Source organism: Gopherus evgoodei, chromosome 2 (assembly GCF_007399415.2).
Source record: "Gopherus evgoodei ecotype Sinaloan lineage chromosome 2, rGopEvg1_v1.p, whole genome shotgun sequence".
NCBI lineage: Eukaryota > Metazoa > Chordata > Testudines > Testudinidae > Gopherus > Gopherus evgoodei.
In genome coordinates this window covers 72,961,955-72,987,080 of record NC_044323.1, presented here as the reverse complement: position 1 = coordinate 72,987,080, position 25,126 = coordinate 72,961,955, and the positions used below count along the sequence as shown (strand labels likewise).

General features: G+C 41.4%; 1 protein-coding gene across 5 annotated transcripts in view; it reads left to right on the top strand.

Annotated features, from left to right (window-relative positions):
- The window catches only part of NEK10 (NIMA related kinase 10), a 172,434-nt gene that overhangs the window by 32,681 nt on the left and 114,627 nt on the right, over positions 1-25,126 (top strand). For all 5 annotated transcript variants that reach the window (XR_003998829.1, XM_030550992.1, XM_030550991.1 and 2 more), the window contains 9 exons: positions 6,458-6,536; positions 6,958-7,025; positions 8,620-8,699; positions 11,369-11,455; positions 15,363-15,587; positions 16,472-16,611; positions 17,730-17,791; positions 20,945-21,022; positions 24,199-24,263. Coding sequence is in view for 4 of the 5 variants with exons in the window: in XM_030550992.1 (XP_030406852.1) it covers positions 6,458-6,536; positions 6,958-7,025; positions 8,620-8,699; positions 11,369-11,455; positions 15,363-15,587; positions 16,472-16,611; positions 17,730-17,791; positions 20,945-21,022; positions 24,199-24,263 (884 nt within the window). In the remaining variant the exon portion in view is untranslated. The remainder of the gene's footprint in view (positions 1-6,457; positions 6,537-6,957; positions 7,026-8,619; positions 8,700-11,368; positions 11,456-15,362; positions 15,588-16,471; positions 16,612-17,729; positions 17,792-20,944; positions 21,023-24,198; positions 24,264-25,126) is intronic.

Sequence of the window (25,126 nt, the reverse complement as noted above, 5' to 3'; positions counted from 1 at the left end):
CACTGCTTATAGTTAAAATTACATAATAGTTTTCATTCTAGCCCATTTTCACTTGCTCATAGCTTTCTGAAACTTTCACCTTCTGTGCTGAATTTTTCGTTCTTGGTCTCTGCCTGACAGTGAATTATTTTTAGAAATGAAATCTTAGCAGTATGATATCTCACTACGCACTCCGTTACTAAGTTGTTGCTGAGAGGTTAGTAGAGTTTAGTAGAGGCTCACAGGTTTTGTGTATGAAGAATAGGTGTGCAGATTAGTAAGCTGGTATTAGTGAGGGTCCACTCTGTTAATTTTGCTTCTAGAGGGAAGGAATCATAAGTGATGGTGCACTTTCAGCACAGACTGTGAAAGACTGACACCCTAGGATATGCTGTTTTGGGTTATATGCTGTTATGTTTGTAGCCCCATGTTTCCTCCCAATAGCTTTCATAAAAGTCATGCAGAGACCTGTATAAAACTTTGGATTCTGAAATCATTACTATGTGCTGCCTCATCAATATTCTATGACATTTAAATTGCGTAGCAAGCTGGTTGTTTGAAAGACAATTGCACTCGTCTTACTTAAGGCAGCAATCTAAAAGAATAAACTCATGGCAGAGATTCTTCTTAAAACAGAGAATGGTTGGTAATAGTTTTACCAGATACTGGTGCGAACCACAGAAGCACTACACATTTCAACATTATTGGTAGCATAACCCTTGACTGTGCCTCATTATGAGAAATTTTCTCATTTGAGATGCAAATATGCCTTTGTCTAGGAAACATCTGGTATACTATGAGTGTCACTTAATTATTGATGTCAGAAATGCTGAACCTTAAAATGAAGTTTCTAATTAATTCAAGCTCTCTTCTCTACTATATGTTCTTGTTGTGTTCCTCATTGTAGATATTAGCTGTATGATATCATCACCTCTTTCACGCCACAGTTACTTTTCCCTTTGTAGTAGACACCGTTAGGCCACTCAGCGTCATCTCCTCTCTGGGCTGTAAACTGAAAAACCTGTAAGTCTCTGGAATAAAAGGGCTTGAGAGAATTAACGTAGTACACTCTGGGCTTTAGGGAGGAATTGGGAAATGCTGTGAGGTAGTTAACAGCTCCCAGGCGCTCTTGGACCGTGAATGGCCCTTCCCATGATGCTTCCATCTTATGGGCCTGTTGCGCCTTCAAGACCATAACCTGGTCTCCTACCTTGAAGGAACGCTCTCTGGTATGTCTATCACACCAGGCCTTTTGCTCTTTTTGAGCATCCTTTAGGTTTTCTTTAGTGAGGGCTAAAGAGTGTCGGAGGGTGTTTTGTAGGTTGCTTACAAAGTCCAGAATGTTAGTTCCTGGAGAGGGTGTAAACCCCTCTCATTGCTGCTTCACCAACTGTAACGGACCTTTAACCTCGTGGCCATACACAAGCTCAAATGGTGAAAACCCTAAACTGGGATGTGGTACAGCCCTGTAAGCAAAGAGCAACTGCTGCAACACTAGGTCCCAGTCATTGGAGTGTTCATTCACGAATTTACGTATCATGGCCCCCAAAGTTCCATTAAACCTTTCCACCAGGCCATTGGTTTGATGGTGGTACGGGGTGGCAACCAAGTGATTCACCCCATGAGTCTCCCACAGTTCTTTCATGGTCCCGGCCAGGAAATTAGTCCGTGAATTTCATAAGGATATCGGAGGGCCAACCTACCTTGGCAAAAATGTCTATTAAGGTCTGGCACACAGTTTTAGCCCTGGTGTTGCCTAGAGCTACTGCTTCTGGCCATCGGGTAGCAAAGTCCACGAAAGTCAGTATGTACTGCTTTCCTCTGGGGGTCTTTTTTGGGAAAGGACCCAGAATATCCACAGTTACTTGCTGAAATGGGACCTCTATTATGGGGAGTGGCTGGAGAAGTGCCTTGACCTGGTCTTGGGGCTTTCCCACTCCTTGGCACACCTCACAAGACCGGACATACTTGGCAACATCCTTGCCCATCCCCTCCCAGTGGAAGGACTTCCCCAGCCTGTCTTTGGTTCTGTTCACCCCAGCGTGGCCACTGAGATGATCATGGGCTAAGCTTAAGAGCTTCCCCCGGTACTTAGTTGGAACCACCAACTATTTTTGTGGATGCCAGTCTTCCCGGTGTCCACCAGAAAGAGTCTCCTTATATAAAAGCCCTTGTTCTATAACAAACCGGGATCGGTTAGAAGAGCTGAGAGGCGGTGGGGTGCTCTGTGCCGCCACCCAAGCTTTCTGAAGGCTGTCATCTGCTTCCTGCTCAGTCTGGAACTGTTTCCTGGAGGCTGGACACACCAGTTCTTCCTTAGACTGTGGACTTGGGCTTGGTCCTTCGGGAAGTGATGTAGGTGATGGGGTTGTTTTCGTGGCTGGTGAACTGCTCTCCGCTGGTGCACCAGATGGTATTTCAGGCTCTGGCTGAGCCTCTTGGGTATGGTTGTCTGCTGCTTCTGCCAGTTCGGGCTCGCTGGCGCCCTCTGGTGTTGGGTTAAAGATGCATTTTCAAGCACTGGCATCAGTGCTGGCAATGGTTCTGGTGCTGGTTGCGTTTCCAGGTCCTGGGGTCTGGGACTGGAGGTACGGTGGCTGTTGCAGTTGTAGGCAGGGGATCCGGGTCCACTACCTCTGTCTGGGTCTCTGCTAACACAGACGGGGCCTCTGTGGACGGTTCAGGAACAGGGATGGGTCTGGAGGCTTGCCTGGCTTGGCTGCGTGTAACCATTCCCACCCTATTGGCCCACTTTACCTGGTTGGCCAAGTCTTCCCCCAGTAGCATGGGGATGGGATAATTGTCGTAGACTGCAAAAGTCCACGTTCCTGACCAGCCTTTGTATTGGACAGGCAGTTTAGCTGAAGTCAAGTCTACAGCTTGTGACATGAAGGGCTAAATTGTCACTTGGGCCTTTGGGTTGATGAATTTGGGGTCCACTAAGGATTGCTGTATAGCTGACACTTGTGCCCCCGTGTCTCTCCACGTGATAACCTTCTTTCCGCCCGCTCTCAAAATTTTCCTTCGCTCCGAGGGTATTTGAGAGGCCTCTGGGCCTGGGGATTTTTGGTGTCATGGTGGTGTAATGAACTGCACTTGGTTGGGGTTCTTTGGGCAGTTGGCCTTTATATGTCCCAGTTCATTACACTTGAAGCATCGCCCAGGTGACTGGTAACTGGGCCGAGGTGGGTTACTGGAGATCGGTGAGGTGAGAGAATAGGGAGTCGGCGACTTTCCTGGGGTTGCAGGTGGGGTCTTGGGTTGTCCTCGGGTATAGGGTTTATTGTCGGTGTGACCCCTGTGATATTTGATCCCCTTGATAGTAGCTTTTTTCTTTTCTGACACTTCCACCCATCTGGCTCCAATCTCCCCCGCCTCAGTTACAGTTTTGGGCTTCCCATCTAGGATGTACCTTTCCATTTCCTCAGGAACACCCTCTAAGAACTGCTCCAATTGTATTAGGAGGTGCATGTCGTCTAGAGATTTAACATTGGTTCCTGATATCCAGGCATTATAATTCTTTCCAATGTGGTAGGCGTGTCGGGTGAATGACACATCTGGTTTCCACCTTAGGGCTCTGAACCTCTGATGGGCATGCTCAGGTGTTAGCTCCATTCTGATTCTGGCCTTGGTTTGAAAAAGTTTATAATCATTCATGTATTCCTTAGGCATTTCAGCTGCCACCTCTCCTAGGGGTCCACTGAGCAGTGGCCTCAGCTCTATCATGTACTGGTCATCAGAGATGTTGTACCCATGGCAGGTCCTTTCAAAATTTTCTAGGATTGCGTCAGTGTCATCACCTACCCTGTAGGTGGGAAATTTCTTGGGATGTGGAACAATAACTGGCGAAGGGTTGTTAGGATTGGCTGTGTTCTTCTGCTTAGCCTGTTCTAATTCCAGGGCCTGCTGGTGTGCCTCCCTTTGGAGCTCTATTTTTCTTTTGTGGTCCGCCTCTTTGGCTTCTTGCTCTCTTTTGTGGGCTGCCTCTTCCCTGGCTATTTCTGCATTTATTAGTTCCATCTTTCTTTTATGTTCATTGTCTCTTTCTATGGCTTCTAGCTTTGCTTGTTCCTGTCTAATGGCTTTTTTGGAACTCATGGCGCCTGCTTTTTTGTGCTGTTTGCTCCCTCTGCTGTTGAGTGTCTGGAATGCTGCAGCTCAGGGTTGCTTAGCAACAGAGACTTCTAACTATTACTATACCTGTAGAGTTAGAAAGAAAAAAACAATTGATTTGCAAATGTATTTTGCTGGTTGTCTGCTGTTCACAGCTGGAGTCCCTTTGTTTAACAAAAGATCCTTGTTAAACTTAATGTCTCTGCCTTCAGGCAATCTCTCTGCACAACCAGAAAGGAGAAAAGGAAAAAAATTTCTGACTGTAGTTTTAAAAACCCTCTCTCCTGCTTACAAACAGCTAGCAGAGAGAAAAGAGAGAGAAAAAATCCTACTGGCTTTTGCTTCTCAACCCAAACCTCTCAGTCTGCCTGCAGATAGCTAGCAGGGAGAGAAAAAATAACCTCACTGGCTTTTGGATTCTATCTTATCTATCTATCCCACATGCTGCACACCATGTCATGGTATAATTCCCCACTCTGAGCCTTAGCGTCCAAAAGATGGGGTACCAGCATGAATTCCTCTAAGCTCAATTACCAGCTTAGTACTTGTAGCGCTGCCACCAACCAGGAATTCCAGTGCCTGGTACACTTTGGTCCCCCCAGAACCTTGCCCGGGGACCCCCAAGACCCAGACCCTCTGGATCTTAACACAAGGAAAGTAAACCCTTTCCCTCACCATTGCCTCTCCCAGGCTTCCCCTCCCTGGGTTACCCTGGAAGATCACTGTGATTCAAACTCCTTGAATCTTATACAGAGAGGAAAATGCACCTTCCCCCCTCCTTCTCTGTCCCCCTCCCAGACTCTCCCTGAGAGAGAAAGTAATCCTAACACAGAGAGAAATTAACCTTTCTCTCCCCCTTCCCTCCTTTTTCCCCACCAATTCGCTGGTGGATCCAGACCCAGTCCCCTGGGGTCTCACCAGAATAAAAAAACCATCAGGTTCTTAAACAAGAAAAGCTTTTAATTAAAGAGAGAAAAACAGTAAAAATTATCTTTGTAAATTTAAGATGGAATGTGTTACAGGGTCTTTCAGCTATAGACACTGGGAATACCCTCCCAGCCTAAGTATACAAGTACAAATTAAAATCCTTCCAGCCAAATACACATTTGAACTCCTTCTAGCCAAATACACATTTGCAAATAAAGAAAACAAACATAAGCCTAACTCGCCTTATCTACCTAGTACTCACTATTCTGGACATTTAAGAGACTATATCAAAGAGACTGGAGAGAAACCTGGTTGCATGTCTGATCACTGTCAGAACCCAGAGAGAACAGCAACCAAAAACTAACAGCACACACAAAAACTTCCCTCCCTCAAGATTTGAAAGTATCCTGTCCCCTGATTGGTCCTCTGGTCAGGTGACAGGCAGGCTCACTGATCTTGTTAACCCTTTACAGGCAAAAGCGATATAAAGTACTCCTGTTCTATTAACTCTTACTTATCTTTGACAGTATCCACATCTGATACGTGGCTCTCTTACCCAGGCCAGGATCCAGCTTCTAGCCTTCCCAGGGGGAAGGATCTTGGGGAGAAGAGGAGAGGCAGGGGGCAAAAAGTGGACAGGACCCTGTTCTGATGTCCCTGCTACACAGTCCATCTTTTGTCCTTTGCACCTAAGGAGATGAGTGATGGGTAGGACTGGGTAGGATGGTATGGGATTCTGGAGAAGCGGTTAATTAATTCCTGTTAGGTTATTGCTGGGTTATTTGAACAGTTAACTTAGTAACAGATGGGTCTGTTTATTCACGAGTATATTTTTAAAACTAGTCCAGAACCTCCAGAGCATTGACTGAGCTCTCTTTGATTATAAAGTAGTAAACAGGAAGAGGGCGATTAATTCAGGTAGATGTTGTTAATTAGCAATGACTATTATAATCAGACTTGTAATGGAAAAAGCTAGTTTCTACCATAACTATGGAGAATGTAATATCTCTTTAGTGTCCTTCAGCCATAGCAGTTTATAGTCTCTTGTGAAGTTGGTGCACCACCTACAGGCAATGCTTGTGCACAGCACTTTCAAATCTATACAGTAAAACTTCCATTTAACAAACAGCAGTCTTACAACTGACCAGTTATAAAAAAAAAACATTTTTCTCTATGGAAAAATAAAAATCACATAATGAAAGTAATATTGATGAAGAACAAGTCGGTATCCTTTCACATTTAGATGCCTTTAGTGCATTGCAAATCACTTTGCAATAGTTTGAAGGACAAGAAAAAGTGATAGATTGCAGCATACTGTAATTTTGAGATGTTCAATTTTATGAACTTTTCCATATATGAACTTGTCAATCCCCGGTTAGTTTGTGAAATATAGGTTCTACTGTATATATGTTAACATTGTATTTTGTCCCATTTATAGTATATGGAAACAGTAGCAAACGGATATCTTGGCTATGGAGAAGAGCAGCATAATGTAGACAAATTGGTCAACATGACATGTGAGTGTTGTAACTGAAATATGCATTTATAACCTTAATATGGATGAGGAGCAAAGTTTATATGACAGACTGAGGGATGCTTAAGATATTTGAAAATGGTTTAGCAATTGTATGTTGCTAGACACTTTCCAGTCATGGTCATGAAAAAGAGAACAGTACTTGAGTAGATGAAAGCACAGCGCAATAGCAGATCTCACTCTTGTACATCTGTAATATTGCTACTGAAGAAATTGACACTTCTTTGTACATTAAAATGTTGAATAACGTAAATTATATCATGTCAAGAACATACCCAATTTCAGAATGTAAGTCAATGTTTTAGACCTGTTATTTTATTACCTGTTGTTTTATTACTCTATTAATAAAATGAAAAATCTTTAATTTGAGACACTCAGTTTATGTGATTTCCTTCATTTCACAGATATTTTTCAAAAACTTTCTGCTGTTAAAGATCAAAGAGAATGGGTTATAGCCAGTGGAGCACATAAAGTAAGTGGTTTAAAGAACTGTTAATTATAACCAATCAGCTACCTGTGTGAATAATTTATGCTTCCCAAATTTGATCAAGCTGGGATCAAACTCTCTCCATGTTCCAAATGACTGTAACATGAGCTAACATCAGTTTTTTGACTTGACAGTCTAGGCTAAGATCATCTGAGTTGTCTCTTTTTACATCAGCTGCTGAGATGTTTTTGTTGGCCTTATGCACAAATTGTGGATCATTTCATTGAGTTAATTTAACCCTTTAAACATTTAGGTGAAGCTTGTTCTTATAAAGGCAACATCAAATTTACTTTGTTATGCTATATATTATTAAGGTGTAAATAGTCTTGAAATACCTGCTATGAACAAAAGCCTTGATCCTAAAATTGGGTCTCTAAAGGTATGTCTCAGGTTGCAGCACAAACTCTGGGACCTCCCCGTGTCACAGGGCCCTAGGGCTTGGGCTCCAGCCTGAGCCCAAACATCTACACTGCAATTAAACAGATCCTTAGCCAGGGCTGGCTCCAGGGTTTTTGCCGCCCCAAGCGGCGGAAAAAATAATAATAAAAAAATAAAAAGCTGCGATTGTGATCGGCGGCAATTCGGCTGTAGCTCCGCCACACCGCTCTCTTGTTCAGTGGCACTTCGGCAGCAGGGCCTTCCCTCTGAGAGGGACCAAGGGACCTGCCCTCGAATTGCCACCGAAGAGCCCGACGTGCTGCCCCTTCCCCTTGGCCACCCCAAGCACCTGCTTGCTCAGCGTGCCCCACAAGCCTGAATCAGCTGGCACAGGCAACTTGCAGGTTTTTAATTGCAGTATAGACATACTCTCCCACAGACGTGTGTGGAACACTCTTGACCTCATTGGGGCTCATCATGATGGCAGGGATGTGCACTTAGTGCGATCTGTTTGTAGATTTGGGGCCATAATTAGAAACAGTTGAGATCAGTACTAGTGAACTAGTGTTTCATGGTATAAGTCTGATGCAAAATGAAGGCAATTTGTTTACATCAGATGGTTCAGGAGAGAAAAAAGCAGACCATGAAATAGGGCAGGCTTAAAACAAGTAAAAATATAAAACTAGTTTATTTTAGAAAACCACAACTGCATTTATAAAAATATTAAATATGTAAATCACTTTAAGATCTGAGTTATTAACAGAATACATGTCAGGTCTTAAAATTACAAACATAGTTATTTTAAATATAAACTAAAAAGCTTTTTATTTGGTAGGACCTAAGTTCAGGGTTCTCAGTGTCTTGCAGCAGCAGATGCCACCCTTAGTACTTTAAGCGGGGCAGTTGCTTTACCCCACTTGAGTTGTTTCAGATACTGTGTTGACTGTTGGAGGAGAAACACACTTTCCTGACCTTAAGACTTGGCAAGTATGGAAAAGAGCAAAATGTTTTTCTGATATATTTATTTGAAATCTCTAAGGCTCGTCATGCATTCAATGATGATTAGTCTCTTTGCTAGATATGTACATTTATTTATTTTAATGGCATTTAAATTTTACTGAACGAATATGCATGTTTAGGGTCCTAATTGAAAAACACATCATGTATATAGATTTATCTTTTTAAATCTCTAATTTTCCAGACTTTAGTAAATTTGCTAGGAGCCAGAGACAGTAATGTGCTATTGGGTGCACTCCTTGCTCTTACTAGCTTAGCAGAAAGGTAAGTTCATTTTAATAGCTGTTGCTTGCAATTAATCATAAGTCTTGCCAAAATATTGAAGCTGACATTTACTGGGAGATAAGTGTTACTATACAAGCTAAAGTCTCTGTCCTGAAGAGGCGGAGGCATATGCTTGTGTTAGTCTGTCTGGAGTGGCTCACAACCGTGAGTGCCTACCTCAGGGTAGACTGTCAAAAAACAGGGCATACACCCAAAATGGGAGGTAAATACTGTAATTAGATTTCACCAAGCCAATAACAAATATGAACTCCTAGATCATTGTAACAAGTCTTACCATGGAGTCACAGACAGTCCCCTTAGACTCTCCAGTCTATCTTGCCACCTAAGCAAGCTAGACTTAGTGATGAATGGTCACTTACACCAAAAAATCACGAAATATTGAGGTTGCTTCCAGTCACTTACCCCAGATCAATTGGTCTAGATTTTACACTAAAGACAACACTTGTAGCCAATCCCATAATAAACTATCTAAAGGTTTACTAACTAGGAAAAAGAAATGAGAGTTGTTTACAGGTTAAAGTAAGCAAACATATAGGCATAAATTAGTTACAATCTAAATTCTAAGAGTGACAGAGTTGTAGCGACCTGTCAATTCAAAATGTCTTTCAGGACAGACCCAGGGGTAACCCTCAGGAATCTCTGGCTTCACTTGAGTATTCCTAGCCCTGTGAGAGTTCAAACAGCAAAGAGATGACAAATTTTCCTATACCTTTGTTTTATTTATTTTATAAGCCTCCAAGTCCATAGGATTAGCTTCCTTGCATGTAGTATTTCCAAGGTCTGGTAGGGCTATTTACCAATCCTTTTATTCCTTGATGGCCCATCTCATTTTTATTGTTCTTCTGGATGGGTGGGAGAAGCACTCTTCCCATCTGTGTAAGCCTTTGCAGGATCAAGACCTTACTTTTTCCAGTTGTTTAATTACACATAGCCCCTGATCCTTCAAGACAGACCCTATGCCCATGTTGGAGCACCTTGCAAGACTAGGGCCATACAGTGCCATCCTGCAGTCACTATGCAGGCCTTGGAGTTGATGTTCTCCATTATTATTCTATTGACTTCCAAAGTTGGAGAACAACTTCATGCTTTAGAGATTTTACACAGAGAGAGAGAAGGCATTTGAAACATGTTTTGGTTTGCATTCTGTATTAACACCCACCCGCTCCCCAAGATAATCAGAATTATAGATATTTTGGTCTTCCATTTAATTTTACACTGGGAGTGAAATACATTTATCTTGTCTGAATATCATTAACCTGATGTTGAAAGGTTATTCATTTTCAAATACCATTGCACAAATCACTCCTGCAAAGACCAGAATTTTTCACCCCCAAAAGAACACATAAGTTCTCTGGTTTACTTAGGCCATGTCTACACGTACAACCTTACAGTGGCACAGATGTACCGATACAACTGTGCCGCTGTAAAAGCATTTGTGCAGCCATATTAGGCTGACAGGAAGAGAGCTCTCTTGTCAACATAATAAAACCAGCTCAACGAGTGGTGGTAGGTATGTTGGCGGGAGAGTTTCTCCCACTGACATAGCGCTGTGCATATGAGCGCTTATGCTGGCAAAACTTATGTCCCTCGGGTGTGTTTTTTCACAACCCTGAGCAACAAAAGTTTTGCCAACATAAGTGCTAGTGTAGACATCACCTAAAAGTAAAATCCACTCTCAATTCAGAAGAATGCTTATTCCAAATCCCTACTAGGGAAGATAAGAGCTGAATTTGTAATCTATGCTTTTCTTAAATCCATTATTGTCTTCAGCAGCTTTCCAAAAATGCTGTTTTCTTTGTCAGAATAATTAGGCCACTTTCAGTTAACTCTGCTTCTTTTAGTACATTTGAACGTTTTTCTTTTCCTTGTAGTAATTTAAAACTGATTTTTTCCTCACTCGAGTACTCTTTAATACTCTTTTAAATTATTTTTAAAGATTCTTAATTTTATCTGAAAAGAACATCCTATATAATGGGTAAGCAGTTATTTCAAATTAGGGCACTGAGTCAGGAGAGAAGTAAGTCCTTAACTTTAAGTAATGAAGTCAATGAGACTTAAGCACATATTTAAGTGTTATTCTGAATATGGATACTTTCTGAATCAGGGCCTAGATTATTATAATCTTCTAGAGTAAAAGAATTTGGTAATTATGATGCCCTGTAAATTCAGTTATTCACTTGTAAATTGCAGCTTCCATTGAGTATTCCTCATATAAACTACTTTTATTTACACTTACACAGGATAAGCAAAATAGTAATTGAATATAATAAAACTATGAAGACATTATATTTGCATAATAAAAAATTAAACCCCTGCTTTCGTAGTTAGTTTTTCAAAGTTAGTTTTCTAAGCATATTAAATATTTAACCTTTCCCCCTTATTTACCATGGTAATGTTTCACTAAAACAATCTGTATTATTAAAAAAAAAAAAAAAAGAGTAAACTTATGCAGGGTCAGTGTGGAACCAACTTATTTTTGTATTTTTAAACCTGAATATACAATGTGACATCATTACTTGAGCCATAAGGAAAGACAGTGAGCCAAAGCAATGGATGATGAAGTATAAGTGGGCAGAAGTTAAGTAAGAATAACTTATTTTTCATATAATTTTATTTTATGTAAACATCCAATTTTTTCCCATTTTTAGCCCAGAATGTAGGGAGAAGATCAGTGAGCTCGCCATTGTAGAAAACTTGCTGGTGATATTACATGAATATGACTTGCTGTCTAAAAGGTTATTTATAAACTAATTATGTTAAATACTTCTCTGTTTTGAATTTTATTTTGATATACAGACATATTGCATTTATTTAATTAGAGTGGTAAAGTTTCAAAACTGTGGCATTTAAAATCAGATATTGATGCAGTAAAATGTTCTTTGGTGGTTATCTAGTACGTTATTGTCTTTCTTCCCTTTGATGGGTTACATCCTAGTCTACAATTCAGCATAAATGGACTGTAAAGCTGCCCTAAAGGATAACTGAGAATTCCCTGGGCACTAGACCACTGCCACCTGTGGGAGCTGGAGGCATGGCTAAAGAGCTGGACTGTAGTATTTCACTTGGGGGCCATTATAACATGGCATAAATTAGAGCAGCCCTGAGACTGCTCTAGTTTATACCTGGGACTGGTTCAGATCCCAACAGTCTTGTAGATCAGAGGTGTACAAAGATATTCCTACCTACTTTAAAGTCATCACAGCTCAGTTGGACTTGATGATTGGGGTTGATAAGTCCATGTTTGAAAGAAACTGGTGGTAAAGTGGTCACTGGGTATCAAGTACAAAACATCAAGACAAAAACACTCTCTCAGACATGATTGCATTCCACTCACCAAAGAATATCAGACATTTTAAAACAGAGATTCTATTGCATATTTAACTTATAATTAGGGACACGGAAACCAAATAACAGGAACAAACTGAATCTTCTGGCATATTTGAAAAAGGTTCTGGTTAACTTTTAAAAAAAAATACTACTTCATTATGGAAAAGAAAAAAAAGGAGTGACCATGACGGAAAAGATTCTCTGCTGAATACTGCTCTGTGACTACAGTAGTCTTAAGTTTCAAATTCAAGGAAGAAGTAATTGAAGTTGAAAAATTAGCTAAGTTTGAAGGTTCAAAATATGAATTTTCATTTTTGTACACTTCAGCACTTTGTGATTCCAGATTGAAGTAGAAGAGCCAAAACACAGTGAAATACCCTTTTCTTGTGGTGTCTCTAGCCATATTGTGGAGGGAGGAAGTAATGGAAATCTTGCGAGAACTTTTTCTTGTGACATTTCCAGCCAATTCTGTGAACACAAGTGTGGAGGAAGATCCATATTCTACCATAGGTTATTCTACCATAACCTATGAACCTTCTGAAATTCATCCACCACTACTTGTAATCCATTAAAAAGAAAGAAGGAATTCAGAGAAATGACAGCAATGGCTAACGAGTTCACCTGGAAAGTATTATCAATGGAACCAGAATCCAGCTTCACTGAATATTAACACAATAATGCAAAGGGCTGGTGCTGCCAGCCCTGCAACTGCAGGGACCCGCAAGACACGGGTCTCCACCAGTTCAAGGGTTGTGTATACTTGATTAGTTGCAGTGTTGCAGAGTCTGGAGTTTGAATTGTTTCATGCTGACTAAGGGTACGTCTACACTACGGGATTATTCCAATTTTACATAAACCGGTTTTATAAAACAGATTGTATAAAGTCGAGTGCACGCGGCCACACTCAGCACATTAATTCGGCGTGCACGTCCATGGTCCAAGGCTAGCGTCGATTTCCAGAGCGTTGCACTGTGGGTAGCTATTCCGTAGCTATCCCATAGTTCCCGCAGTCTCCTCCGCCCCTTAGAATTCTGGGTTGAGAGCCCAGTGGCTGATGGGGCAAAAATCATTGTCACGGGTGGTTCTGGGTAAATGTCATCAGTCATTCCTTCCTCCGGGAAAGCAACGGCAGACAATCATTTCGTGCCCTTTTTCCCTGGATTGCCCTGGCAGACGCCATAGCATGGCAACCATGGAGCCCATTCAGCTTTTTTTTTTTACAGTCACCATATGTGTACTGGATGCCGCTGACAGAGGCGATACTCCAGCGCTACACAGCAGCATTCGTTTGTTTTTGCATGATAGCAGAGATGGTTATCAGGCGTTCTGTACCGTCTGCTGCCGGTGTAAATTGGCAATGAGATGATGGTTATCTGTCATTCTGTACTGTCTGCTGCTATCATGGGTGCCCTTGGCTGAGGTCAGTCGAGGGCACAAAGGCAAAACTGGGAATGACTCCCCAAGTCAATCCCTCCTTTATAGTTTCTAAATATAGAGTCGGTCCTGCCTAGAATATGGGGCAAGTGTGCTAGAGAAGCAGTGAATCAGACAGCACAACTGCTCCGTGCCAGATCCCGCAGAAATGATGAGCTGCATGCCATTCATGGGGGGTGCCCTTGCAACAACCCCACCTATTGCTTCCCTCCTCCCCCAACCTTCCTGGGCTGCCGTAGCAGTGTCCCCCCCATTGTGTCATGAAGTTATAAAGAATGCAGGAATAAGAAACAGTGACTTGTTAGTGAGATAAAATGAGGGGGAGGCAGCCTCCCACCGCTATGACAGTCCAGGCAGGACATTATGCGGTGCAGGGGAGAGGAGCCCAGCATGCCGCTGCTATGACAGTCCAGGCAGGACAGAATCTTTTCTTACAAAGGAAAGGGAGGGGGCTGATGGAGCTCAGCCCCCAGTTGCTATGATGAGGGCGGTTACCAGCCGTTCTGTACCATCTACTGGGAATGACCGAGAATCATTCCTGTTTTCACCCAGGGGCCCCCGGCCAGCCTCACCTGAAGCCAGCCAGGAGCACTCACGGGTTGATAACAAGGATGGCTACCAGTCCTACTGCACCGTCTGCCACCAGGCAGGGGAGAGGAGTGGATACTGCTCCTCACTGCTGCAGTATCGTGTCTACCACCAGCATTCAGTAGACATAGGGTGACATTGAAAGAAATCAAGAAACGATTTCTTTCCCTTTTCTTTCACATGGTGAGGGGGAGTAAATTGACGAGCTATTCCCTGAACCACATCGGACAATGTGTTTGAACCTACAGGCATTGGGAGCTCAGCCAAGAATGCAAATACTTTTTGGAGACTGCTGGGGACTGTGGGATAGCTGGAGTCCTCAGTACCCCCTCCCTCCCTCCATGAGCATCCATCTGAGTCTCTGGCTTCCCATTACGCTTGTCACGCAGCACTGTGTAGCCTGTAGATTTTTTTTCAAATGCTTTGGCATTTCGTCTTCTGTAACGGAGCTTTGATAGAACAGATTTGTTTCCCCATACAGCGATCAGATCCAGTATCTCCCATATGGTCCATGCTGGAGCTCTTTTTGGATTGGGGACTGCATTGCCACCCGTACTGATCAGAGCTCCACACTGGGCAAACAGGAAATGAAAGTCAAAATTTTGTGGGGCTTTTCCTGTTTACCTGGCCACTGCATCTGAGTTCAGATTGCGGTCCAGAGCGGTCACAGTGGTGCACTGTGGGATACCGCCCGGAGGCCAATACCATCGATTTGCGGCCACACTAACCCTAATCCGGTATGGTAATACCGATTTTAGTGCTACTCCTCTCTTCAGGGAGGAGTACAGAAACCAATTTAAAGAGCCCTTTATATCAATATAAAGGGCCTCGTAGTGTGGACGGGTACAGCTTTAAATCGGTTTAACGCTGCTAAAATTGTTTTAAACGCGTAGTGTAGACCAAGCCTTTGTGCCCTCTAGCACCATCTCTGATTTCAGAGCCCCATCTGAAGTGAATTTAGAGAGGCTTACAGACATGTCTGAACAGACACAGATAATACACGTGCAGGAAATGATACAAACTTATTAGTATTATGAGTTCCTGCACACCCAAAATGTGACAGGCTTCATTTAATAAAGTTTAGGGCCATTTTAATGGGTGAATAAAATATGACACTTTATTGAATGTATCTTAACAGAAAATGTATTACAGATTACTTGGGCATCTTTGTATATACAGTAGCACTAAGTAACAAGAATATAATAGGAATTCCAATAATAACTAACTGTCTGGGTGATTTAACATAGGTGACCGATATGGTGAGGTTTTAATTTGTTGCTGATCTCTTTCTAGGCTGACTGCAGAGCTGCTACGCCTCCTCTGTGCTGAGTCACAAGTCAAAGAGCAAGTGAAACTGTATGAAGGAGTTCCTGTCCTGCTCAGTTTGCTCCATTCAGATCATCTCAAGCTTTTGTGGAGTGTAGTTTGGATTCTGGTACAGATTTGTGAAGATCATGAGACTAGTATGGAAATCCGTATTTGGGGCGGTATCAAGCAACTCCTCCATATATTACAGGGGTAGGTCTTCAGTCTTCAAGATCAATATAATTGTCAATGACTTCGTCTCATATTTTAAGGTCATCACACAACCATTTGACCTCAGGAGGTCATCTAGTCCAACCTCCTGCTCTCAAAGCAGGACTAACACTGACTGAATTATCCCAGCCAGGGCAATGTATAAAAAAGCTTCTAGCGGTATTTGCAGACCTTGCGTACTGCAGAAATTAAAAGAAAACAGGTGGATAATTCAAACATTAATGACTATGAAGTGTATTTTTTTCAAATATACTATGCTTTTCAAAAGTATAACATGGCTTTGCTGTGTTAAATCAATTAAATAGAGATAAAATATGTAGTTAGTGTCCATACAGTTTCCATGTTGATTAGGCAGGTAGAAAGGGACATCTATTTTGTTACTTGGATTTATGAATTCCTTTATAGTATGTTAAGTTTTCAGTCTAGTAATAAGACCATGGGCCTAAATTTTCAACAGTGACTAATGATTTTGGATACCTGAGTTTTTGGTTGTCCAACTTAAGCTATTTTCAAGAGGCCTCATTTTCAGAAAATCCTCTAAAAATCAGGCCCTATTAAAATATTTATAGTTGGACACCCTACATCAGTTCTTGCTTTAGTAAATTTAGGTTACAGTTCAAACTCTTCCCCACAATGTCTTATTTGAAACTATAAAGGGGGCTAAACTGTTTACCCATTCACTGTATGGTTTATATCTGATGCTTTTGATGTTAATTTGAAATGTATAAGTGCTTTTAAAATTTTTCATTGTGGAATATATGTAGATGTAGAGAATGGAGACAGAAATAGAAATCCAGGCAAATTTCAGAAATTATTAACAAAGATATTTATTAAATATTTATTTTACGCAGTGATTTGTTTTCCAGAGATAGAAATCTAGTTTCTGATCGTTCTTCTATTGGGAGCTTATCTAGTGCAAATGCAGCAGGGAGAATCCAACAGCTTCGTTTGTCAGAAGATTTAAGTCCTCAAGAAATACAAGAAAATACTTTCTCCCTTCAAGCAGGTATATATATTGGGCCTCGTTTTCTGCAGCTTTGCATTTTGTATAGTCACTTATACCTGTGCAAAGTGGGATGCAATGTTATCAGATCAGAATGGTATCATTTTACATTCACTCTGCAGAGGAGGAGAATCAGGTCAGCTGTGAGGTTTTTTTAGATGTGCAATATCAATGTATTTTTCATCACAAAATGAAGGAAGTAGTATTCAAGAGCTCAACTGCTGTTTCTGCTTTAAACTCCTGCTTTAACTCAAGGAAAATTTAAATTCAGTTATTAAAGTTTTACTTCATATTCAACTTTAGTGTACTCATAAATAGCCTTGAAAGGATTAGATTTTTATCAGTAAATGTTGATAAACACGATTCCACTATACATGCACAAACTGACAACATATCAATAATAATAAAATTTACAGATAAGCAAAGTAAGGAAAATGCTGCTTGAGAACTTATTAGAATTTGATTTAAGTATATATACATTGTATATTTTGATGTCATGTTGACAATTTGTGTTTTAACTGTTATAAAGGTTTAACTTTTAAAATCTGAATGTCTACTGTTATTAAATAATTGTCTGACCTCCCCTACACATTTGACCCTTCCCCCATGATTTCTTGCAGCTATGAAAATGTAAATAGCTAAAAACTAAAAAAAATGCTTAAAACCCATAATTTTACACAACTGTGACAATTTAAGTCGATAAAAAAAATTTAAAATTCTTAAAATAAACAATATTAACAAACAACAATAAACAAATTAAGTTCTGCCAAGCCTACTCATAATATGCTTATCCTGGGGATAATGTATTAGAACTTGTTCAGACTTTCAGTTTCACCTCTCAGGACCCAATAGTGCTCAAGTGACATTGTTAGTAGCTCTCAGTATCACGGTCCTCTCAAAGAAATAGCATGCATCTAATATCAGAGTCTGTCTGGGACATATTTCTTGTGTACTTTTTATGACTGCTTCCTTAATATTCCTAGTGTAAGTCAATGGGAGGTAGGTACCTAACTTGCTTAAGTACTTTTGTAAATCCTGTAAAGCACCTATCTGCATCTTTAGGAACCTAAGTATCTTTGTGAATCTGGTCCTGACTATTTATATATGATTTTTCATTCTAGCTTGTTGTGCTGCAATTACTGAACTGGTGCTCAATAACACTAATGCTCACCAAGTAGTACAGGTAGGAAGACTTTATCACTTTCATATCTCTTGTTTATTTACTTGTGTCTCCTTGTGCATTTGTACTGGTGGTTTATAACTCTCATAAACTCATAGACGTTAAAGCCAGACAGGACCATCATGATCATCTAGTCTGACCTCTTGTACATTCCAGGCCCCAGAATCTCACAGTAATAGACCCATAACCTCTGGCATTGTCTTTCACCCCTAGGGCTTTTCTTCCATCGTGGTCTGGTTTCCCAGCCAGTCCTCCAAGCTCTCCTTCACTGGGGCTCTGACGTCCAGTCCCAAACACAGGCAAGGTTTCCCACCCCTACAGCGGCCTCCTAGTCACACTGGGCTTTATTCACCAAGAGTACTGGTCCTGCAGGAGCCTTTTCCTTTTTGGCCCAGAAGCGTCCACCAACGCAGCTCTCTGGGCTTCCCCTTTTTAATGCAGCCACCTTCTACTCTGTATAGAGAATTGCCTGAGTCTCCTCAGGTGGGGCTCATTCCGTTACCAGGGTTGGCTTAGCCCCAGGCTCTCCAGCCTATAGGACAAGCCACTTAGTTACATTCACCTTTCACAAATTCCTGATTTTGTTCAATGGAGTCATATGGAGGTGGGAATAAAGCATTTCCATTTGTACATCCAGCTTAGAAGTCATCCTGGCCTGCAGCTGCTGGGAAAGACAGCCAAAGGCATGCAGCCACAATGTACAGTTTATTGCCCTTATGAAAGGAGTACAGTATATGTAGGGTGACCGTATTTCCCAAAGAGAAAATGGGACACCCCTAGCCGCTCACCCAAGGCATATTCAGGATAGAAAAAATTGTCTTGGAATTGACTGACAGACATAAATTCTAAGGCTCATGTACACTCTGGCATTTCATCTCTGGACTTGTGGATTTTAACAAGTGACATCATTTTAATTGGCTAGAATTTTGGTTCTAAAAATGGTTTTAATTAGTGGACTCTTGTATGGATCCTATGCACACTCCAAGGGGCTCGAACTCAGTAATTAATGCCAAATAAAAAATGCATAGCCATCTATTATATACTACATTTTAAGTCAAGACCATGAATGATACATGAGTGAAATCATCAATACATTCGCTTTAAACGCAGAGATATACCTAAAGGGAGTAGAGCAGGGGTTCTCAAATTTCATTGAATTGAAACCCCCTTCTGACAACAAAAATTATTACACTGCCCCAGGATGGGAAACCAAAGCATGAGCCTGCCCAAGTCTCAGTGCCCGAGACGGAGGGGCCAAAGCCAAAGCCGAAGGGCTTCATCCCAAACCATGGGGCTTGTAACCTGAGGCCTGCCGTCCCAAGCTGAATCCAAAGCCTGAGCCCTGGATGGTGGGCTCGGGCTTCGGCCCCTGGCGGTGGGGCTTGGGCTCTAGGCCCAGGCAGAAGGGTTTGGGCTTCGACTGTGGGCCTGGGCGGTGGGGCTTGGGCTTTGACTGTGGGCCTGGGCGGTGGGGCTTGGGCTTTGACTGTGGGCCTGGGCGGTGGGGCTTGGGCTCCGGGCCCAGGCAGAAGGACTTGGGCTTCGGCTTCAGGCCCAGGCGGTGCGGCTCGGGCTTGGGCTTCAGGCCCGGGCGGTGCGGCTTGGGCTTGGGCTTCGGGCCTGGGCTGTGGGCCCAGGCGAAGGGGCTCAGGCTTCAGCTTTGGGCTCGAGTGGTGGGGCTCAGGCTTTGGCTTTGGCTTCGGGCCTGGGCAAAGGGGTTCAGGCTTCAGGCCTGGGCCCGGGTGGTGGGGCTCAGGCTTTGGCTTCGGGCTCAGGCCCCAGCCAGTCTAACACCAACCCTTGCAACCCCATTAAAATGGGGTTGCAACCCACTTTGGGGTCCTGACCCACAATTTGAGAACTGCTGGAGTAAAGGGAAGGAGAGTGCTTAGATAGAACAGGCACAGGGTGTTGAAATACTTTAGGTGCCTAGTAGGCAAGAGGAGGAGTGGAAAAGAGTCTGAAAAAAATTAACTCCTTGTATAGCTTAAGCACTCAGAAGCAGATGAAGATTTATCGGGGCCCTGGGCACAAAGAGGTTTTAGTCTACCCCTTGCTGTGGGGCTCCACACCCTGCTCTTCCTCTCCCCAGCAAAGTCCTGCCCTTGGCCAGGTTAGAAGCCAGAGCCAGGCCATGGTAAGAGCCACAGGTGCCCACAGAACCCCTGGTAAGAGCCACAGGTGCCCATGGAACCCCATGGTAAGAGCCACAGGGGCCCGTAGAACCCAGGCCACTGTGATGAGCCCTGGACTCTCCACCTGCCATAGGTGGTGTGCCCGGGACAGCTGGAGGGTTTGGGGCTCCTCACAGCAACTGGGGCTTACGTGGTGGCTCTTACCATGGCCCGGCTCTGGCTTCTGGCCTGGCCAGGGGGTGGGACCCCAGGGAAAAGAGGAGGAGTGAGGGTTGGGGCCTCAGGGGAAGAATAGGAGCAGGATGTGGGATCACAGTTCTGGCATTGGTGGCCCATCCACTTGTACCCAGGTTCCAGCGCTCCTGCGGTGGGCCCCAAAATTGGCCAGGGACCCAGAGTACAGGCTTTCTGGACCCGTAAATAAATCTGCCACTGTAAACACTAGAATTATAGAAACCATATAGGTTTAGGAAACCATTTTTGTCTGAGTCACACATGTTATCTTAAGTGGAATCCATTTTTTTGTTTTTATAATTAAGTCAGATTAAATGTTAAAAACAGTACGTGTCTCTTTTTTTTTCCCCCTAATCTACAACATGATTTTCACAGAATCGGAGTGGGGACATAGACATATTTCCAAAACAATCACATAGGGTTTTATTCCAGCTCAGTGCTTTTTTGGTGCATAAATCTCTGATCATGACATTCCAAAATGAACAGTGGATGATGGGAGCTCTAGTGGTGCAATCCCTTTGACTTCAGTGCAGCTCAACATGGCTTCAGAGTCCATCTGCAAAGGTTCACGTGCAGGATCAGTTTACAATTAAAGTAATGATGGTTTTGCTCTTATGAGCTTTTTAGTGATCCTACCTTAAAACTTAGTGTATAAAAGATGGCTAAGAACTTTTCAAATTGACATTAACTTCTGAATTGTTTACATGAAGTAACATTTAATTTTGTTTGCAGTTCTGTCCTAGAGCAGCACTAACATTGATGACTTTCCTTTATGTTTCTTTTCCAGGAAAATGGGGTATATACAATAGCAAAACTGATTTTACCAAACAAACAAAGGAATGCAGTAAAAGCTAATTTATTACAGGTAATTCTCTTTCACATTGAAAGCTTTACATAGTCTTTGGAAATTTATCTTATGATTTTTGGTATTTTAATATACAGTAGCAACTTTATTAACCACTTTATTAAAAAATACATGAAACAAATATCAGATGGCTATACCACAGGAAAGTAAAAGTTAAATCATGACCTTATGTGTTTTTATTCTACTATAAAACTCTTCATGCTTCTTGTATCCTATGTAACATAGAGAGAAAGTGTATTTAGGCTGTGTCTGCACTGACAAGTGAAAGACAAAACTTTTGTCATTCAGAGGTGTTAAAATCTCCATCCCTGAAAGACTAAAGTTTTGTTGATAAGTGCCAGTGTGAACAATGTTTTGTCAGCAGGAGCACTCTCCTGCTGATAAGCAGGAGCACTCTCCTGCTGATAGCATTACTGCTGCTTCCTGGGGGTGGCAGTATTTTGTTGGCAGAAGAGCTGACAAACAGCGGCTACACTGCGTGCCTTTTAGAGGCACAGCTGTAGCGACACAGCCATGTCGCCAAAAGCTGCGTAGAGTAGACATAGCCTTAGATGTGATGAAATCCCACTTTCCAGACAGCCCAATGTACATTCTCCCTTTGTCAACCCTATGGCTTTCACTGAAAGCCGATAAACACTTGACACAATGCTACTGACTTCAGTTCTTTTGAGTTGGAGCACCTTACTGTGATTGTTAAATAAAGTATAGCAAAACACAACATAAAGTAATGTAAATTAAAAAGCAAGATGACCAATCTTTGTTTGTTAAAGATCGGATGGCTTCTGTGTTTATGTAATTTTACGTAAATTTATTGGTTACAGTCAACCCACGTTGGTAGTGACCAATAGTTGTTAACTATCTGGCTGCTATTCTGTGGCCTCTGAGAAATGAATTCGGTGTCTTTCTGATTTCTAGTGAGTAGTTGTCCATGTCGTTAAAATCATCACCATAACTGTCACCTAATGGGCACTCTTAGTAGAGAGGAAAAGATGGCTATTCTTATTGCCTTTTCCCATAATAGTCCTTCCAGATCAGGCTTGAGAGATACTGGAGAAGTGTGGGGATCTTACACTGCTGATGTATGCTGCATGTACTCTTTACGGATTAACAGATGAGACTGCAATCTCAAATGTTTACTAGTGCCTATCATCTGCACTAAAGTTTTTTTTAATAATACTTAAATTAATTTAAAACTTTTTGTAACATTATCCTTTGAAGAAAATTAAAGAAGGAGTACATTTATATAATCTTTTTATGAAACTAATTTAATGCAGTTAGGCATCTGTTTAACAATAGCTTCAAATATATACATATTTTTAATTAGATCAGTTTACCAAATGTGTTGTTAACTCCAATTTAGTACTTCAGCATAAAGTTACAAGAGATTATATTTTACAATAGATCATGAGTGAATGTAGTATGGTTTAAATATAAAGTGACATCAGTTAATTTAGTAACAAGGGTTTTATTGTGACAGTGCTGATATACTAAACAGAAATCCCACCACATCCAGGCAAATGATCAGAAATCTGTCTTTAATCCAAACCATTTTTAACATCTCATGCTGCTTTTCTATAGTTCCTTTCTCATAATTATTGATTTCCAGGATATTTGTGAATTTTATTAATTTCGTGGCCCTTTTCTTACAATTTGGCCCAAGACCTTTGTCTTGCTAATCAGTCTCTTCATTCTTTCTACTTCTTTAGGAATCAAAATTCATTACTTGGGGAGTAGTTATGATATCACAATCATTTTTTCCCTATTCATTCAGTATGTAAAGAATATGCTGCCTTAAATCTGAAGCTTTTTACAGACATTAAAGTGTTAAGCTCAGAATACTGCTGTGAGGAAGGAAAGTAGTAATATTCCCATTTTACAGGTAGGAAATAAATGAATAGGGAGGTAACTGACTGTCACACAAGGAAGATCTGTGGTAGAGCTGTGAATGGAGGACAGTTCTCTTGATTTTCAGTCCTGTGCTTCAGTCATACAACCCTGCTTCCTTCCTACATTAGGGTCTATGCACAGTCACTAAAAAGGAGAACCTTCAAAGTAATAACTATAGCTCCAATCCTGCAAGTTACTCCACACTGACAGACCCCTCTGACTGTGTGAGTCTCAGAAGAATATTGTAACTACAACGTGGATGTTTCTCCTGTGTTCAAAGGGCAATTATTTTGGAGTAAGAAAAAACAGTGCTCTTTAAATAAGACTGTTTCCTTGCAGTATTGGTGATTCATGCCCTGTTTCCCTCAAAAACAGTGGTTAGCTTCTATCTCCTTCATTGTTTTGCAGTCATTACTCAGGCAAAACTCCTACTGTCTGAGTAAGGATGACTGGATTGGACCCATAATAGGATTTTTAGTCATGAATGTAATCTAACAGTTTGAATATTATTTAGATCTATATTATTGTTTCCACTATTTTAGAGTCTTGGTAACTCATTTTCCTTTGACTTACACACTGCAGTCATCTTTGTTTAGTTAGCTAGTTTTTGCATTGGCTTAGGTAGATGGATGTAGTTGGGGAGAACTCAAGTAGAGTTACCTAAAATTCTCTGTATTAACTAGGAGACTCTAATTTCACCCAAGGCTGTCATGATTTTTTTTTAATGTTTCTTTTCTCTAATAGTGATTATATAGAAATAGAGCTATGTGGATCATTTTTTGTAAATTAGATTAAGTGTATTCTTGTGTCTGATCTTCAGATTCTTGTAGACGTAGGGCTTTTTGTTTGTTTTTTGTTTTTGTCTTCTGTTGACATTTTTAGGGCTCTACACTTCAGTTTCCAGAAAAAAGGGCCAAATTCTGCTCCGTTATCTAAATGTAACCCCATTGGGCTGCACTGGAGTCATTGAGCAGAGTGTGGCTTTAAAATTCAGCAGTGCAGAAATAAAATTATTCGGTATCTAATGTAGCTACGCTGATCCAGTTTTTTTTCAAGAGGGCCTGCCCACATTGGAAATACAGCATGAACTGAAGCAGATGGCTTGTGACTAAAGTATAGAGCTTTTTATTTTTGGTTTATTGAGAATGATTACCATGCTGATAGCCTGGCCTACTTAGTTACTTAAAAATTAAAGTTAAAAAAATATGTTTAGGGCCCTTGCTGTTTTATGAGCAGCATTTTAATTTGTATATAATTTGTTATTAATTTAAGCATTTCTTCCATGCCAGTGTTATGCTTTCAGAGCCTTGAGGTTTCTCTTCAGTATGGAAAGAAATAGACATCTTTTTAAAAGGTATGGTTTCTCAATTAATGTCATGCTCAGTTTTCAAATGTAGTAACTGATTTTCAGAGAACAAGAAAAAAACAAACAAACAAAATCTGATTCAGGATCTGATCTGAGGCAGGATTTAGAGAGTGGAGGAGGCCTGCATCGTAGGAACTCTACAGAAACCAGCCCTATAGAGGCTGCTCATGTGTTTCCATGTAGCAAGCTTTGGAGCAAGCTGGAGGTAAAGTGAAGTTAGGACTGTTGGATCTGCCACTGTGTAGGTCCATCAGCCTTTTCCCAGAAGATTAGTGTAGCTGCATGAGAAGCAACATGGAACCTCACAACTACAGTACCAGATATGGAGCAGCTGGGGAGGAGTGGATTCTTTCTTTACCCATCTCTTTTGAGAACTAATCCTACATCAAGCATGTTTATGTTGGCTGGGTGCTGGGAAATATGACCCTACATGAAGAAAAATGTCTGCCACCAATAACCATCTCTACTAGAAAGGTGTTACCAGAGTTTTACCAGAAGGTTAGAATAAGAAGGTTATGTGTAACCAAATGCCAAACTGTGGCATAAGAATGACAATCAAACTGCAAATTGGCTGTGACTTTTGGTAGTTCTTATCTATCCATCAGTTGTTATCGAAAGACTTAAATTGATAGAATTATGAACATACACACTCACTTTTCATCTTACTGGCCAGTTTTTCTTTTCCTGGAAGGGCTCCAGCCTATATAGATTGTACAGTACTAGTAGAGCTTGAGGTGTGACTGAGCCATTTCCTTATCCTTCGTTTTGCAATTCCTTTACTTCCTGATTTCCATTCCTGCCATTCCTCACTCTATTTATAGCTCCTGTTGGAAAAAGGAAACAACAAAACA